At 45.6% G+C, this 19,987-nt stretch overlaps 1 protein-coding gene across 2 annotated transcripts in view; it reads right to left on the bottom strand.

Annotated features, from left to right (window-relative positions):
* The window catches only part of PSME4 (proteasome activator subunit 4), a 1,714,764-nt gene that overhangs the window by 1,625,428 nt on the left and 69,349 nt on the right, over positions 1 to 19,987 (bottom strand). For both annotated transcript variants that reach the window (XM_085612595.1, XM_085612594.1), the window contains exon 2: positions 2,304 to 2,444. In XM_085612595.1, coding sequence (XP_085468721.1) covers positions 2,304 to 2,444 — 141 coding nt within the window. The remainder of the gene's footprint in view (positions 1 to 2,303; positions 2,445 to 19,987) is intronic.

Raw genomic sequence — 19,987 nt, forward strand, 5'->3', positions numbered from 1 at the left:
GATTAGTCTCTGACAACCGCATAAACATGACAACTTTGTTTCCTTTTGGAATCGGAACAATCTCAGAATTGTGGAAACAATAGATAACAGTTTCACTCAGTCAATCGTGCATGCTTCGTTTCTACAGAGTTGCACAGAAATAGAGAGACGGGTGTTTCAATAAAAGGGTTTATTGAACAGTCTTATTTCTCATGCAAGAGATATGAATTGCTACAATCGTAAGACAGACTTCAAAGTACAAGATGTACGAGGTTAGCAGTAAGATAAAATAATACTGCAATAGCATGGTTTGTAGCTATGACCTATATTACTCAAAATACATACATAAATAACTTAAGCTAAAATGTGATACTCCTCTGATGCTTCTAAATTGTTCTACACCAGTGTACCTAACTTAAGTGCAGTTCGAGGTTTGAAGTAGGTGCCATTTCTAAAGTATAGCTAGCTATATTTTAGTTTAGCCAAGAGTTGCCAAAAGTTTCTCTAAGTTCTAGTCAGCTCCATACCTTAGAATGAGAGAGGTTGGAATCTCTTTTCTGGACTCAATAGTCTAACCCCCCGCAAGGGAAGTCAGAGAGCACTGGAGCTGTATTCTCTGCGAGGAGGATGGCAGCGTCAGATCAGTGCATCAAGCTGGAACTCGATCTCCTTCCGAACTTACCGTGGCGAACCGCGTAGTCTGCGTTGGATCGAATCCTCCGGGAACCGCAATTTGCCTGGGCAAGTGCTGGTATATTTATACCTTGAAGATGTCTAGGAATGCCAGTATTGACATAAAAGTCGGGCAGAGGAACGTCATGAATGAACCCCTAAGGAATAGATGTTCATGCATACTTAATGAGTTCTTGGAGAAATCAATATTCAAGCTGAGGGAAATTCCTAAAGTCTTATGGGTCTGGTTTTCAAAGAATTCGTTGTGACGAGGATGGACGGATGTAGGTGGCCATGCCTGTATTTGGTTTGTACGGACAATGTCTAAATAAGGACCGGATATCTATGTCTAAATAAGGGCAATGTGAATTGTACCTATATAAGGGCATAAATCGGGAAACCTATCTATGGAATCTAAATCTGCACACAAGACTAGTAACCCATAAGCCTTATGACATATTTTGTGATGATATAACCACTCTGTGTCAATATGAACCCTTGCTGTGTTCATTTTTTAAAGAAATCAGCATACGTGTACTGACTGCGGTATAGCTCAATAAAAAATACAATGTGTATCCAACCAAAGCAGTACATTCTGAAATTTTTCACTACTTTGATTATTAAGAGATTACATTATTCAGGCACACCCACTGCATGGTTGAGTGTGATGGCAGGCATCGCGAGATGATTGTGGCTTGGTCGTCTTATGCTACAAGGGGTTCAGACTCACGAGTTGGGTGGCAGAACGATGTAGGTCTTTTAAAAATCTTAATTGCTAAATTAACAATAAAGGTGGCAATATAGGATTCAGTTTGAAGTGCGCTTTATAGGATTGCTAAATATTACTAGTTATTGGTCAATCATATATAGCACAGTATCACCCGACAGTCAATGGACAGTAAGTGGGATAAGAGGTTACAAAACTATTGCAACGTTGGAGGTAGAAGGAATCCATGATGGAGGTGGTTCCAGAATCTTAGATCCTGAGACACAGAATATATCCTTACACCTGGTCATTAGCAAAAGGAAGATAAAAAAGCAGACCCTCCGAATTGTACTGAACAATGGACAACACACTAAACTTGACAGGAAATGCTGGAGGAACCATTAAATATTTCTAGCTTTGAAAACGAGCAATATTGGATAGTTAAATGAAAAAGAAAGATTAAGGCCTTGTATACCCTCTATCCCCTGATACATCCCCATTCGCAGATCAACGACTCCCGGGAAATCTTCACAGGACTACACACTTGCACCCACGACTTGGGTAGCCACATGCACAAGCATCAAAATCATGTGCCGGTCGCCATTAGTTCAAAATATAAAGTCCCAATCTTTGAATTTTCAGCCTCTCAAAGTAACTGCCAACGTGTAGCTTAAGAGAACCTCTCTCCTAACATGAGATTCTTTTTGCCACAAACCCAAAGTGACTTTCACTTTTATGTGTGGATGGGACTTGTGAGGGGGTGAGCCGGGACGTTCATAAAGCTTCTTTTTTTCTTTTTTTATTTTATCTTATACTGTAAAGATTTTAAGTAATCATGCAGTTTATTATTAAAATTTATTATTATTAAAATTGCCACAAAGCATATTTTACTATTCGGCAACATGTGCAGAGGGAAAGCACACAATCCAACTGATGACATACTTACTTCAGTAGGTTTACTAACATACGAGAAAACCCTTGCATCATACTGATCTCCAGTGTCGGAATGGTCACCAACTCATACAATAACTTGACAAAAAGTACATGATCTTCTTTGCTGAATTTTCTTCCATAGAGTCTAATGTATCTGCAATGAAAAAAATAAGAAAAGGACGAAAACACATTAGGACATGTACTCATGTTAGCCATTTAAAGACGCTACATCCCTAGGACTAACATTTTAAAGGTTTTGTAGAGGGACAGAAATATCATGCCACAAATATGGCACATGTCGACTGGAGCCATCAAGCTTGAAACATGGATACCTCACACACTGGTAAACGCTATTGGAGGTTTCAGTGCTCCAGTACTTCAAAACTCTCTCAAGGTATTACTGACAAACCTGGAAAAAATAGGTAAGCAAAGGAAAGTACATCCTTGATGGCTGATTCTTGCATTCCCCTCAATATACACAAGGTCAGTTACTGGTCATATAAAAGGCTGACTGAATCTTAACAGATTGAGAGAGGATAGAACAAAAGAGTGAGTGAACAAAAATAGGAGAACAATGTAACCTTAAGCAAAAACAGTTGTTGTTTTAGGACATGTTTCATCAAATGAAAACAAGCACTGGCACAGCCAATAGGTCTGCCTTGCATTTTAAGTCCCAATAAAAACATTTTTAAAAAGGGGGAAAAAACTAAATAAACATGCATCTACAAAGACAATGGGTCTCGTCTACCAGGAGAGAGTTATTCGCTTAGTCAATCTTTAGTCATGTTGTAGAGCAGCATGGCTGAACGCTTGATAAAAAAAAAAATCTATGACTCAACCAGCGCTGGCTTGTTCATAACGGCAGACAGGGCGGGAAGCCATACTGAGGCAGGGGGCGCAGGAGGCAACATTAACAACAATGGGTATGGGGCTAAGGCAATATGACATAGCCAGCAGTGTCTTCATCATAGTGCTTTTGCTTTAGTAACTAGGATGTCAGAAATAGGAAGGGATATGCTGGGATACTTAATTTATAAAACACACTTTTGGATTCACTTTTTTCTTTGTGAAGACCCTGAAGCTATTCTAAAAAAAAATTAAGAGAAGTGAAGTCTATTTTTAATGTGAAAAAATGCAAATTATCTCATTCTTGTTCTGTTATCATTGTGTGATCTTGAGACCCATCAGGATAATAATTAGTCTACACTGGATTACCTCCAAATCACCATATGCACCCATCATGGCAATCTAAAGTGTTAAAGGTAAAGTATTTTTAGTATTGTGAACACTTCAATACCCACTTTTGCCAGAATATCAGAATTCCAGCTCATGTCCTTTAGTGTGAAAAAGGAGCGGTCTTCTCTATTGCACATGACGTTTTGCCTTATGTGATCAGGTTTTGCTACAATAGGCCTTATGTGGAATCGTATGCTGTATTAACCAGTGGCGAGTCTTGAATGGTTACTTTCTTTGGGTGCATGAGTGCCCCTTTCCATTTAGTTGCCCACAAGTCATATTATTTGTCAATGTGTAAAAGGCCTTGGCGGTCACCCCATAATGTTATAATCTGTCAGGGTCTTTAGCAATGCTGTCTTTCGACTGTCTGCAGGGTCAGTAGTCTGCCAGCTAGGTCCTTAACAAGCATACTGAGTAACTTTGATTTGTCTCATAAATGATAAGTTCATGAATCAATGCTCAGTTCGGTCTTCCTGGTACTGATCTGCTTCTGAAACAAACTACAGCTATCCAAAACACCAGATACCAAACATTTCCATCCTATATGCAAAGAGATTGTGGGGCGCTTTTGGAAGAGACATTGTGTCGGTACCTTGAGGGATGTTATGAATACATCCTTACTACTTCCACTATTTCCCAGGTGTCGGAGGAAGCAACAACGTATACAAGGGTGGGCGAGTGAATGGGAAGCAATGAGGAAGGGCTGGTGGGGGAAGAAGTAACAACACAGGTGAGGGAAGGCGGGTGTAGAGTAAGCATCAGCCATTTAAAGCCAGGTGTTAAGTAATCAGGTTTTCGATTTACTTCACCTTCAAATGAAGCACTAAAATGTATTTCCAACCCACCTTCCCTTGACCAAATCAGTTACAGAAGGTTAGCCTGTGGCATGAAAAGAAGGACTTATGAATAAAGAATCTAATTTCTGAATGAGCTTTGCTGCGGGCAAGGGCAAGGCCATTGGAAAGCACCTTCACAAATGAGATGGGCTGCCTGCCTATTCCCTGTATTCTATGTCATGCTTCACTAAGTCTTCAATGGTTAAACACAGTCTTGGTATGATACACAACAAGTGGGCATCATGGGATACTGAGATCACATAATGTCTCTACCAGCCATGCTGTCTATGTACTTTCCTTATTAAAATACCAATAAAAATCAAAACGCTGCAGGCACATTCTGTGCACCCGGGTGGTGCCTACACCACTCTTAAGAAACCTGAAATGAACAGTATTGTTTACGCTCAACACCATAATCCGTGCTCTGCCTAACCTGTATCTTTTACTCACTCCTGGATGGTGCAGGAAAAAAAAAAAAATTGAAAGAACGTGGTCATTAACACTATGTCTCTCCCTCCTCTAACACCTTAGGGGTAAGCTAATACTAAATTAGACCTAAAAAGAGAGAACATTTATAAGGTACACTATACAGATGCACAACTCTAGTATAAAGAGCATGCTCAACATTCTGTCCATTCCAGAAAAGCAGCGCCTAGGCAGTGTTTTCCAAACCCACAACTAACATTCATGCGTAAGCTTTGACTGCACATCTCTTCCCACCCCCCACCCCCATTAGCCTCCTAAATTCAAGGCATGAAAAGGAAATTAGCAATTTAGAGAGAATGCAGTAGTACCTACTTCCTGTGGTCCTATGGACAAAAGGCAATTATTTACAAAAGGATTGTACATTGGCTTTCGAGACCCATTGGCCCTGGAGCGCTAGTACGACAAATGCATCTTTTTAAAATTCCATTCAAGTTAACATTCTATCAAGGGATTTGAAAGCAATTTCATTCTGAATGTTCTGCTGACATTTCTGAAGTAAAAGCCTGGAAAAGTTCTGTGCCAATTGCATAAAAGCTGGGAAAATTCAACATTCCAAACAAATTTTCATACACTGAAGAAAAAAAGAAAATTCTGTGAAGTCCATGAATATTTCAATATAAAATCCTGTGATAATTTCTATGGAGCTTTCTTTTCCTGGAATTCGGAAAAACCCTGTATTCTGCAGCTGTATCCAGGGAATGGGGAAGAAAATACTGAAAAAATAGCTTGATTTTCTACTGGCCTCGTTGCCAAAACATTCCTGAACTGTTGCCCAACTTATAAAAAAAAAACAAGTCTAGTAGAATGGAACTCTTTTTACAGGATATTCCATATAATTAAAACAGACTGAAAAAAAACTTTTAATAAGCACCAATGTGCATTCCTTTTGTAGGTACTACAAGCAAAGGGAGCTTATACTATTGATGCTCATGTGGTTGTCCGATTGGCACCCATCCAATGAGAGTTTAGTCAAATTTCTCACCATCTCCACCACTGGACACGTATAGAAAAACATGACAGCCAGTGGTAGAATTAGGGAAAGGAGAAAGAGAGAAAACAGACACACAGGACTCCATCACGTCTCCTTTGTCACTCGGCTGTTCAATGAGGTATGCGGAACACAGTGCATTCCTGTGTAACAAACTGTGCATCTCAACTTAAAGAACAAGTTACTTACCTTCGGTAACGATATATCTGTAAGAAACATTAGTTAGTTAGATTCCTCACCTTAGAATATCCCCAGGTGTCAGGCTGGATCCGGAAAGATTTGTCAGCAATACCCTTGCGCGTCGCTAGGCGTCGTCCGCGGCTCCGCGTCCGTCGTCAGCGTCATGCGCCGGGATGACGTCTGTTCTTGTACATATCTTTCCGCGCCAGGAACGCAGAGCCATGCAAGAGACCGACACTGGTGCCAAAAAATTGTAGGGCCTTGAAAGCGATACCCTCAACCCTAGATATCGGTTCGCAGAACGGAGAGGATGGGTGGGTCGGTGAGGAATCTAACTCGAACTAATGTTTCTTACAGATATATCGTTACCGAAGGTAAGTAACTTGTTCATCTGAAAGAAACACGTTAGTTACATTCCTCACCTTAGAATAGATACCCCATCAATACCAACCCTGGTGGTGGGTCTGCGAACCAAGATCACACCAGAAAGTCCTGGAGAACAGAACGGCCAAAGAAGCCGTCTCTCCAGACTTGGCTGTCCAGGCAATAATGTTTAGCAAACGTGTGCAGCGAGGCCCACGTTGCTGCCTGGCAGATGTCCTGCAAGGGGACTCCCCGGCCCAGGCCAGCTGTCGCTGCTGTGGCCCGAGTGGAATGGGCCCTCAGCCCTAAAGGAGGTTCCTTTTTAGCCAAGGAGTAACAAGCTTTGATACACAAAAAAACCCACCGAGAGATGGTCCGCTTGTGCACCACCCGTCCCTTCATAGCGCCCACGTAGCCAACAAAGAGTTGGTCGTCCACCCGGAACTGTTTGGTGCGGTCCAAATAAAAGGACAGCGCCCGTTTTGGGTCCAGACGGTGGAGCCTCTCCTCCTCTATCGAAGGATGCGGAGGCGGAAAGAAGGTGAGCAACGTAACAGACTGCCCGATGTGAAAGGCAGTTACCACCCTAGGGAGAAAGGAAGGACGAGTCCTGAGAACAACTTTGTCCGGTAGACAGAAAGAAAAGGAGGCTTAGAAGAGAGAGCCTGGAGCTCACTCACCCTTCTAGCAGAGGTGATGGCTACCAGGAAAGTAGTCTTAAGTGTCAAGAGACGAAGGGGACAATTATGAAGTGGCTCAAAGGGAGCGCACATCAGAAACGTCAAGACCAAATTCAAATCCCATTGAGGCATTACTAAAGGGACAGGAGGAAACATGTGAGTAATGTGTAATGAGGTACCCCCTGTATGTACTTCTAGATCTGGGAGAAGGGGAAAATCAACGCAAAAAAACCTCCCACACGACCTATAATTATTTCATTATGGCTGAGAGAGGAAAAGCAGCACCATTCGGTTTGACACAGGAGAAGGGCTACTAAAATGAATGTAGCCTGAATGGTTGAATTAGGAGCTAGCGTCAAAGGTACTGGAAGACATCGTCCCCAAAAATTTCACATTCTACACAAAGATCTGAAATTTCGAAAGACACAATGAAGAGATACAAAGAACTATCATGCTACCCTCAAAATTCAATGACTGCAAGAAGTTTCTGAATTAGGACGCGATCCATCATCGCACCTCTGCTAGTGAGATTTTGAACATAAAGTGGATGGCCCTGAGGAAGGTGAACACTAATTAAACAGAATCCACCGAAACGTACGTTGGCTATTTGCACCCCTGGCTGACGGCCACACCATGGAGGGATAAATTAGAACTCTACCACACAGTGTAGTAGCACGTTCCTTCAAAGCCAGGAGGCGAAAGATAGGTTGATAGTGTGTATGCTTGATTGGTTTGAATGATGGTAGAATGGAGTGAGAGGTGCGCTTTGATTTGTTTCCCTTTTATAATGTTTTTTGTCTACTGATGGAAAAAGATAAAAAGTATCACAATATTGAAAGTACAATCTTGTACAACCAAATTATAACTATTAAATGTGTTGTCATTATGTCTGTCGTGTTCCGTTTGTATATATGTAATAATATTGTTTCACTTTGGTTATAAAAATGATATAACATCATGTTTTATATTTCAAAAAAATGTACAACAAAATAAAAATATTGATGGGAATTATTAAAAAAAAGAATTATATATTCTGAACTAAAATATTTAAATGAAAAGAACATGTTCTGAATAAAATCAACAACAAGAAACGATGTAGTAGGTTTTGATTTGTACAATATAGGAAGCCCTTCGAGAGTTTGTACAGCCATAATGAAATTATTATAGGTCGTGTGGGAGTTTTTTTTGGCCGTCTTAACATGTGAGTGATGCCCTTAAGGAAGCAAGAAACAACAGGGGATTTGAAAAGAAAAGGCTGATCAGGAAGCCGTAAGAAAGCAGAAATAGCAGAGAGGTAACCTTTTAGGGTGCCCAGAGCAGAGCCTTGCTGGGCCATGAAAGAAGAAAGAGGAGAACCTCAGAAAGAGGGGCGGAAAGGGGATCCACAGCCTTTGCTGTGCACCATGCCACAAATTTGTTCCACCTGCAGGCGTATACCGATTTTGTGCAGGGACGCCTGGCTGCCAGAATCACATCACCGACTTCAGGAGGCAAGTCAAATGGCATCAACTGTCGCCGCTCAATCTCAACGCATGGAGGTGGAGGCTGGACAGGTTCGGGTGGAGGACCGTCCCCTGCTGCTGCGACAGAAGGTCCTCCTGAAGAGGCAGTCGTATCGGGGGATCGATCGACAGACTGAGTAGCTCAGGATACCAGAATCTTCGTGCCCAATCCGGAGCCACCAAGATGACTTGGGCCCGGTCGCACTTGATCTTCTTCAGCACTCTGGGTAGAAACGGTATAGGCGGAAAGGCGTACAACAGACCGCAACTCCACTCGCGACATAAGGCGTCCCCGAGCGAGTGCCGCCTTCGAAACTCCAACGTGCAGAACTGCTAACATTGCGCGTTCTCTTCGGTGGCGAATAGATCTAACCAAGGCTCTCCCCACTGCCGAAAGAAGCCTTGTGCCACGTCAGAGTTTAGACGCCATTCGTGATCCATCATGCACCGGTGGCTGAGTTCGTCTGCTCTGGCGTTCAGAGAGCCCCCAGATGTTGAACCACCAGGGTGATGCCCTGATGTTCCAGCCATGTCCAGAGGCGCAGAGCCTCCTGACAAAGGGTCCACAACCCCACCCCGCCCTATTTGTTGAAATACCACATGGCGGTGGTGTTGTCCGTGAACACCTACACTACACTTCCCCGGACAGAGGGAAGGAATGCCTTCAGTGCAAGTCGGATCGCCCTCAGCTCCAGAAGGTTGATATGGAGCCGGGACTCCGCCGGAGACCAGAGGCCTCTGATCTCCGCCTCTCCCATGTGGCCCCCCCCATCCCAGGAGGGACGCATCCGTCACCACTACGTGCTCCGGTTGGGATAGGGAGAGGGATCTGCCGCTGACCCAATCGCGGTCCGTGAGCCACCACTGCAACTGTCTTGCAGTGCCCTCCGAGATCAGGACGTGGTCGGACAGGTTGCCTCGATGCTGGGCCCACTGAAACTTCAGTTCTCACTGCAGAGCCCGCATTCGCCATCTGGCATGATGCACTAACAGGATGCAGAAGGCCATCAGACCCAGAAGCCGCAGCACCAACCTGACCGAAACCCGGGATAGAGGCCGAAAGATGGGAATCAGAGCCTGAATATTCCAGACCTGCTGTTCTGGAGGATAAGCCCGGAACTGCGCCGAGTCCAGAACCGCTCCGATGAAGAGGAGCTTCTGGGAGGGACTCAGATGCGACTTCGGCACATTGATGGAGAACTCCAGCAAATGCAGAAGGACGGCCGTAGTCTGGAGGTGGGAGACGACTGCCTGGGGCGAGCCCACCTTCAACAACCAGTCGTCGAGATAGGGGAGGACTGGGACCCCCAATCTGCGCAGATGAGCTGCGACCACCGCCATCACTTTTGTGAACACCCGAGGGACACTGATGAGGCCGAAGGGAAGCACGTAAACTGAAAATGCTCCTGGCCCACCGTGAACCGCAGGTAACGCCGGTGGGCCGGCAGGACGGGGATGTGGAAATAAGCGTCCTGAAAGTCCAACGCTACCATCCAGTCTCCAGGGTCTAGGGCAGCCAGAACCTGAGCTAAGGTGCGCATCTTGAACTTCTCCTTGCGGAGGAAGGCATTGATGCTCCTGAGGTCCAAGATAGGGCGTAGGCCCCCTTTGCCCTACTTGGGAACCAGAAAGTAGTGGGAATAACAACCACGACCTACTTCTGGACCAGGAACGTGCTCGATAACCCCTTGGCCAAGAGGGCCGTAACTTCCTCCTGTAGAAGTTCCAAGTGATCTTCTGACATGCGGTGGTACTGCGGTGGCATGGATGGAGGGGGTCGCCTCGAAGGGGAGGGAGTAGCCCCATCGGACGATCTGCAGCACCCACCTGTCCGATGTGATGGAACGCCAGTGGAGCAGGTGATGGCGAACTCTGCCACCCACCGGTGTGGAATGGGCCTGAAAGCACGGACTAGGAGGGCTTTTGAGGCAGATGCTGCCGGGGTGGATGCGGACTAACCGGCACGTTGTCCCACTGTACCGCCTCGGCGGAATCCACGTCCGCGTGGAGGTTGGGTCTGCGGCCTGTGGCTAGGCGGACGTGAGGGGGTGCCCCTTACTTGGCCACGAAAGGGGCAAAAAGCGGAAGTTTGCGGGCGCGGGCCGAGAGGCCCAAGGACTTGGCCGTAGCCCGGGAGTCCTTAAAGCGCTCCAGCGCACTACCCGCATTGTCGCCAAAGAGGCGACTGCCATCAAAGGGCATGTCCATGAGGGTGCTCTGGACATCCCCTGAGAAGCTCGTGGACCGCAGCCACGCGTGGCGGCAGGGCGCCACCGTGGTCGACATCGCCCTACCTAGCGAGTCCATAGTGTCAAGTCCACATCTGATAGCGTGTCGCGCTGCATCCCCCCCCTCGGCAAGAGCCTGGGCGAGCCGTGTCCGGGCCTCCTCCGGACACTGGGGCAGCACGTCCTCCACCGTATCCCACAGAGAGTGGGAGTAACGGTCCAAGAGACAAACGGTGTTAATAGACCGCAGTCCCAAAACTAAGGGAGGAGAACAGCTTCTTCCCAAACTGTTCAAGTCTCTTGGATTCCCGATCCGGGGGAGTGGACGGGAAGGAGGTCTGGGAAGTAGAGGCCTGGATGACCAGGCTCTCGGGCATGGGGTGTTGGGACAGAAAACTGGGGTCGCCCGGTGCAGGGCGGTGGCACCGGGCCACGTTCCGGTCCACAGGAGGAACTGTGGAGGACTTGGACCAGGTGCCCTTCAGAACGTCACTGAGCGCCTCATTCAGCTGCAGCAGAGGCTCGGAGGAGCTTGCTGACGGTTGAAGCACTTCTGTGAGGAGGTTCGTCCTCACGGCCACAGCAGGCAGCTCCAGCCAGAGGGCTTCGGCCGCCTTGCGCAGCACCACAGAAAATGCAGCACCGTCCTCCGAAGCCACTGTCGGAGGAGAGATGAAGCCAGTGTCAGGGGAGGTATCAAGACCACTGGCATCCCCCAGCTCATCTGCCCAGTCCTGTGATAACTGGCCCTGAAGGGCCAGAGGGTTCTCAGACCCCTCCCAGTCGTCACCGTCATCTGATTCCTGGTAGACAGGTGGAATGATCGGAGCCGGGCGGAAGATGAAATTGCCACCCATCGGCGCCGCTCTGATGCCGGGCCCGGACCGGGACTGAACCGGGGAACGGCGTCGTAAGAAGGCATCGCCGGAGGTGGTACTGGAGTCGGCGCCGGCAGAGGGGTCGTGAGGTTGACCGGCGCCAACTGAGATCCAGGCCTGGATCCCACGGGGACCTGCGGCGTCGGGACCGAAGTCGGCGCCGGGGCCGGGGCCGCCAGCTCGCTACGCCTCACGGTCGAGCCCGCGGGGCCCGAAGGCGCGCCGGCAGGCATCGACGGCAGAGCCAGGCCCCTCATGGCCGAGAGGAAGGCACTGACTTCCGTCGGAGTCGCGTCGGTCCCAGGGACCAGAGGGTATGGGGATGGACGCGACTCCTGCGGCTCTGATGGAGCCGCGTGGGTAGTACCACTCGAACCCTCAGCCGAGTCGCGCGACCGGCGAGGGGAGTCCGAAGAGCGATGTTGCCTCTTGGACTTCTTACTATGCTTCGACTTACCCGAAGACTTGGAACCAGACGTGTGGTGGTAATGACTGCGGCTCCGCGACCGGTCCCTCGACCTTCTCCTCGACCGGGACCGTGAGCGACGTGGAGCCGATTGCCGGAACTCCAGTAGCTTGCGGGACCGCTCCCGCCTAGCCTTCGAAGTCAGGGCCCGGCAGTCGAGGCACGACGCGGAATCGTGGTCGGCCCCAAGGCAGTAGAGGCACCGGCAGTGGTGATTCGTAACCGACATCAGTCGGCTACAGGAGTCACAGGGTTTGAAACCAGGCATCCTACTGGCACCAGAGTCGAGTCGACAGAATAGACCAAAAGAGTCAAAAAGTTTAGTCAAAAAATGACTAAAAGGGTATGCTCTTCCCGGATCGGCGCTGTCTGGCGCGGAAAAAAGAAGAACTGATGTCAGCGCGCGAGGGCGGGGTCTAAGTACTCAGACGACATCATCCTAGCGCACGATGCCGACGACGGAAGCTGAGCCGCAGACGACGCCTAGCGACGGGCAAGGGTATTCATGACGAAAATCTTCCGGATCCAGCCTGATGCCTGGGGATATTCTAAGGTGAGGAATCTAACTAACGTGTTTCTTTCAGATACTATACATTCCTGAAAACACCAGTGCTGTTACTACACTCTCTGGTGAAGACAAATAATCTCTATTTGACTTCTGTATATTTATTCATTGAACTGTGAACAGACACATATGTATAGTCGCAAAGCATTCAAGACAATTCAAGTTTGTTTCCTCCAATAACATATCTTAAACAGTCAATATTTATTCTTAGTAGATTAATCACAATTTTAAATAGTTGGAAAATAGTTCAAAATTAGTTTTCATCACAATACAACTTCAAGGCATTCACTGTTATCCTTGGTGATTTACACCCCAGTATCATTAGCTCAAAACCAGCTCAAGTTCCAGATTCAATTCATCAATACAGATCTGGGATACGTCTCTGTGATCCACTCATAGGTACAAACAAACTTCAAAAGGCAACTTGTCTCAGCAAAGGAAAATCCAGACAATCAAGTAGCAAGTCCTGTAGGCAGAAGCACTGTAGCAGAAACAACTAGCAAGGAGGCAGTCAACCACACCGCAGGTTATATAAAGTAATCCAAGATGGCAACCAACATCTCTTGAACATGCAAGAGTTTGGTCTGCTAGGAGCTGTGGCTCACATCTACTGTGCAGTCATGCAGAATGTCCATCATGTGTGTGTCACTTCAGTCCACACTACACCAGTACTCTGAGATTACTGCTGAACTCTCTTTGACTGCAAGGTCCCCAGCGAGCGGCGGCTCAACACATTGCCTCTTTATGGGATGTACATACATTGAAGCAATCAACACCTCCAGCCCCGCTTATATTTAGTGGTATGTGCTCGCCGTGGCCTACTAAAACTTTTGAAAATATTTTCACTGTACTAAAGCCAAAACAATTGATATTCCCAGTGTTTGTCAATTTGGAATTTCTTACTGTTCTCGTCTGCACCTCAGACGAGTGTATATGTTAATCATATTTTTCACTCATCACTGATCTCACTCTCACACATGCAGCCCATTAAAGACACTTTGCAGAAACCTGGTGACAGCTGGTTCAACAAGAGCTTCTCTGCACTTTAGAGGTGACGAGAGCTCTTATTGCCAGTGTTAGCTGAAATTCAGATGTGAATTGATATGGTAAAATGTTGGGCAGTAAAAAGGAAAATGCAACTTCTTACAACAAGAGAATCACTTTATTGCCTTTATTGAAGGATGTTCCTGAATGGACTACGGTTGGTGTAAAAATAATATTCCTGAAAAGTTGATATGGGCTTGACTTCGGGGCGGGGCTGATAAATCACACTAGAACCTAATGTCATCTCTGAACTCAGGAAGAAAGCAACCCAATTTCCGTCCTCACTCTCACCAAAGCAAATTTCAAAACTATCTAAATAAATTAAAAAACAACATCTGCGTATAAATCGGGAATGCCCCGATACTGCGCCAATTTAGGAAAGAGTTGGAGACTCACCACTTTAAAGAATACTAAATCACAATGTATTAACCGTCCACAGCTCAGCTTTCTCTCCTATTACTAGTCAACTTTAAGCTGGCCTTTGACCATGTATAGTGCTCCGCTGCCTTTTGGTTAGGTTTGTGCTATAGAAGCACCAAATACATACATACCTACAAACTACTCTTAGGAAACCTCTTCAAGTTCAAGACCACTATAAATTAATTTAATAGAAATTAAAGTCCACAGTCCGAAGACGCATAGAAAAAGTTAGCAGTATACCCATGTTGATGGCTGTTCCACAGAAAAGCCATGGAGCAAAACATTTTATCTGTGTTGGTGTGCCTATATGAAGCTAGCATTGAACAAAAACAACTGGTTTGCTAAGAAGCTATGTAGGTCCTCATCTCAAAACATAATCAGACCCGGAACTTCCAGCAAGATAAGATACCAGAAGTACAAGGAGTCTAATTTGGAGTGCCTACACCCATGTCAGGCACAATCGGATGTAAGCCACCGAACACAGAGCCACCCTGTTGCAAGGCCCTGATGAGGTTTTAAGCAAAGAGGGTACCTCAGGAGAGTGTCTTGCAACGTACCGTGCAATTGGAGAGACAACTGAAGATAGTCAAAGAGCATAGGAGTTAAAGCAGCACAGCGGCACTGTCATAATGGCAGCAACGATGAATGCACAGGAGAGGTGGTTATACAGTTCCTACTTATCTAGGAGGACTGTGTATGTAGAACAACACAACTTCATTATATAGAGACTGAGTCATCTCATATAAATCAGTAAATGTTGGTCTTTTTGGCTAGCTCACAGTACCTCATCCAAATTCTAAACCTCCAGAGTTATATATAGATGTTGAAAGTAACCTAGAACATGACTGTTTCCCAAGGAAATCTTGGAAAGAGCTCTAACCCTTTTGTTTGTCACTCATTCATGGCCAAAGTTTCACCAAGAAATGATCCAATATTGCATTCTTAAACATTTATTGAAAAGCTCTAATATTTGCAAATAAAACATGAACCGTGACTGTAAGAAAGATGAGACATATTACTGCAATAAGCACTATTAGAATAGTGAAAAATACAAACACGTCAATCATGGTAATTGTTCAGAACTTTGCTAATGTTACTCCTATCTATTACTAGCCTCTATGCTAAAGAGAGCAAATCGGGAGTACCCATTTGACGGTCTGTTGGAATGACCTAACCCCTTATCTTGAAAGTGTTTACAGGAAGCCAGGATCAGTGTATCGACGGATGAATTTGAGTGTACAGCTATCTTTCTTCTCACCATAAAGGTTGGGGACAGCAGGTCTGCATCTTTCAGCAGGGTTCTGTGATGACTTCGGCAGAAGTGAACCTCTCACCGACTTCATCACGGATGCAGTTTATATAATAAAACAGTAAGCTAAACAAACTAGGTCAGAGGTGCAAGACAGGGTTTTACTTAGACTGAAGCAGAAGAGTAGTTTCTTTGCAAGCACAAAAACAATGCCTCATGCTCTGAATTTGAGCGACCCTGGAACTAACTCTGCTGATTAAAGGGTGTCAATGCCTATATAAAAAGAATTGTGTACGACCATTATTGCAATAGAAAAACATGTAAAAAGCACCATTAGAAAATGAGGTTAAATTTACACGAGAACTAAAATAGAAGGTAAATGCAAACCGCATAACGAGGTGAAACAAAGAAGAAACATGCTGGAGCTGTCGAACGTTGGATTAGGGGCTTGCGGTGCTGAGGAAGGAGCCAAGGCTGTACACGATTGAATGGAGGAGTCTCATCAAAGAAATCCTAGAGTAGGAACTGTGCCGCTGCCTATCTCTTTTTCATCCCTCTGGGTGATGGAAAAGTGACAAGAGGGTCCTTCTGGAGCCCGAGGATTGGATGAGCAGGACACACAAGTCTCGAAAAATCCACTCGCCCGCTCGCAGTTGAGAGCCAGATTTAATTAGGGCAAGCTATTTTTAGGTCCTACTCGCCCATTCTGGCGAGTAGGAAGAGAAACGGACCTTCGACCTCTGTCTCCGAAAGCAGAGCAAATGTGACAAGATAGCAAGATTTAAAGGCATCTTTATTGCTCACAAAGTGAATGAGCAATAAAAATGCATTTAAATCTTGTTAACTTGTCACATTTGCTCAGAGATGGTCAAGTGCATTACAGTTAAGTCGAGTATTTTTCTTTAAGTTACTAGACCTGTAGGTCCAGTAACAATTTTTTGATTTTTCGAGCCCTGACACAGGTGCACTGGCATAGAGGGGGTATGATGGACTGGGGAAGGCACTCCTGACCGGGCCGGTTGGGAGTACGGCAGGCAAGACAAGGTCATTGGAGTGACGCAAGGGGCAGAATAGAGTTCAGTAACAGTAATGAAAAGAGCCTACTCGTCCTCATAATGGTGGATGTGCAGTTCAGGACCGGAGATGGAGCACTTTTGCCCTCCCACTGTCCATTGGACGTTAGAGCTATAAATGGGAAGGGAGAACCATGGATAAGTGTGCAACGGCTCCTTAGCCACATATTAAGGAAAGAGTAGAGGTTGACTCATGGAGGTCCCTTGTCAGGAGCCTTTTGAAGGATGCATCTGCGGGATACCGCTCTAGAGGTATGGGCTAACTGAAGAGCAGAAAGGCTAGGTTTACCAGTGAAAGTTGCCACAAACGTTTTCTAGATTTTTACTGGAGAAAGTGGACTTGTGGGGTGGGGCAAAGTTTGATGAGGATTGTGCTAGATCTAATAGCATGCAGCTGAAGAAAATGTCTACAAATGATGCATAAGCAATAGGAAAGAGAGCTATGTAGAAGCCACAATAAAAAGAATGATGTGGTTGCGTAAATGACATAAAATGTGTTCAGCGTAATACCAGCCTCAAAGGTAGACAGCACTGTACTGACCTGTTGAATGTAGAACATGGAAAATCCTAGGTTTGAAAGAAAGTGGGTTTGTGATAGGGTGAAGTGGAAAAATATGAGATTAAGAAGTCCAACAACAGACTAAAATCTCCATTAAGCCGAGTATGAGCTAGTAGTCAGGCCTTGGTTGGGTGGGAGAGGTAGACGTAGCAGTCGCAACCTAACTCACTCTATGTATTAAAAGAGCAAGGAGGTTCAAATGAAACAATTCAGGCAAGGTCAGGCAAGTTGGAGACAGTGTAGAGTGACAGAGGAAGGTTTGCAGACTGTGGACTTTATATAAGCAAACAACTATGTAAGCCTCTTTTAATTTCATAGTTCCAAACAAGGATGAGAGTATGTAAAAAATGTCACTTAGACAACCTATGTAACCAAGAAGAGAAGGCAGGTGGTTTATAAGCTACCAACCACTCTACAAATGTATTTAATTTCAGAATAACCACTCCATCCAACAATCTGATCTCTGCTGCATATCTAAAAGAAGATGCAAATTCTAACACTATTTCTTTTTGTTTTTTTATTTCTCTATCTTTTCCAAGTAAGAAACAAAATAAAACAGAAGAAGGATGTCCTGCATACATGAGGTAATACAGCTAAGAGCAAAAATACGACCTTCTGCATTAACTCACTGTGATGCCCTGTCTTACACTTCCACTCCCCACTTAGGAGGTGCTCATTAACAAATTTAAACACCGAGTTTTTGGATTAGTCCCCTTTCTATGCTGTTTACAAGACTATCTCTCATCTCATGCCTGTGGCATTGCAATCATCACTACTTATGGAAATATAACACAACATCCATATTTTAACCTCCTACTTCTCCATTGGATTTCCTTTGTATAGAATATAGACGAGCTTCTTTGCCCTCAATAGTTACTCACAGCTTTGTAGATCGAACAATAGGATGCAGAAATCAACTTTAGTTCCCTGAAAGGGAGATGAAATAAAGGGTGGAAAGAGAAAACTGATTGAGAGAGATTTCGAATGACATGACAAGGCAGCCCTGGCCTAACATTTGCCCCTGCATCGCACACGATGCATGAGGGCCCTATAGCTCTAGGGCTCCCCTCCGGAACTGTGCACGGGCGGTGGGCCCCTGGCCTGAGAGCTCCTGATTCGGTCCGTAGCGTGGGGGCGAGTGGGGGGGCTCTATTTACTTTACAAGTGAGCCCTCTCAAGTTTTTTTTATGCCATTGCATGGCAGTCAGGGCCATGCTGCGAAATGATGACTCAGTGAGGAAGGCATTTATAAAGGATCACACAATCTTATGAGATAAAACAGAGACACTATAAAACAGAGAGCATCTTAGAACAAGCATTGGCATAGCCAGTAGGTCTCGCCTTTGGGACCGTATGTGTTTAGCCAGAACTTTTGGCTAGGTTGTAGAGCATTGTGGCTGCTGTGCATTATGTTGAAAAGTTATTATAAAAAGTGTTAAGCATTTTTGTTACCTTTATACAAACGTAGACAACATTATATACAACTGAAAAACATGATTAAAAAAAGATTTTAACATAAATAGTGTCTTCTAATTTTTTTGTACTTGCACTGCTGGCAACTTCTTCCTGCCTGTTCTCATGCTTGAGTGGTATTATGGGGAGTGTATGTTGTATTCAGTAGAGTGTAATTATGTGGCCCTGAGTGGTATTATTTGGAGTGTATCCTGCATTGAGTGACGTGTAATTATATAGCATATAATTATGTGGCACTGAGTGGTATTTTGTGGAGTGTATGTTGCATTGAGTAGAGTGTATTTATGTGGTGTGTAGTTCTGTGGCACTGAGTGGTATTTGGAGTGTATGTTGCATTGAGTGCAGTGTATTTATGTAGCATATAATTATGTGGCACTGTGTGGTATTATGCGGAGTGTATTTATGTTTCATTGCTAAAAATCCCTTGTAATTTGGGAAGCAAAAGGAATACTTATTTTTATCAGTGTTGATTTGATCAATGTGTTAAAAAGACATAGCGAGATAATGCGGCCTCATAATGAGCGGTATCATTTATTTTCCTAACGCATTCTTTTATGAATCCTTTCCCATAATCTTGTCTCCACTGCCGCCCAAATCCAATGCCTTCTAATATAAGCAGGAGAAACGGTCTCTGCACCGTACACTTAGTGGCAACACCCGGCCTGCGAGCATGTTGTACATTTTATTTCAGGCGGGCACGGAGCGGCATCTTTCCCAGTCCCACAGACCCAGAGGAGGGGCGGTAGCCTCCGCCACGTCACAGAGCCTTCTGGAAACATTCGACCGGCTCAGGAGCTCATTAGCGCGTAGAGAGGGGGTGGGTGTCCCTAAACCTGCTGCTCCCCGCCCCTCAGACTGTCACATTGGCAGCCTTTTGTCTGGCGGTGGAGACAAAGCCGCGGCAGAGCTGTGCATCCCGCTGGGCACGGGCATTGAACTCCGCAGTTCAGAGCACGGCCGGCCAGAACTTTTTGATGCAAACGACGTCACAGAGTTGAACCTCCACTGTTACCCGCCCCCTTCCCCCCCGTAGCCTCCTGTGTGTAAATGCTTGGCTGCTTGGGTGGGGCAAAGACACCAAAATGCAGAAAGTAAATGTAAAAGCTTGTTTACCCAGGTGCCTGCAGCTGCTGCAATGGCTACTGAGGTCAGGGGTAGCCAAGGGGGCTAAATGGCAAGCCGGGGGTAGCAGAGGCTACCCTCCATTGACGTCTATGAGAAGTAGGTTTCTTAAGTGAAGCTATTGCAACAATATTCCATAATTCCCTTCTACTGACTAGTGCATAGCAAAGAGCTCAATTTAATCAGTTTATTCAGAATGCAAATTCACAATGAGTTTCTTTCGTGAGTTGCTCCTCACTGCGGCTGTTTTACGGCTCCATCACTTCGATGCGCGAGTTAAGGTTTTTTTTAAAGCAGTGTTGAGTGTCTCATGAACAAGACAAATCATGGCGGCTGCTGATCTTTGTGG

The sequence above is a fragment of the Triturus cristatus genome, chromosome 6 (genome assembly GCF_964204655.1).
Source record: "Triturus cristatus chromosome 6, aTriCri1.1, whole genome shotgun sequence".
NCBI classification, from domain to species: Eukaryota; Metazoa; Chordata; class Amphibia; order Caudata; family Salamandridae; genus Triturus; species Triturus cristatus.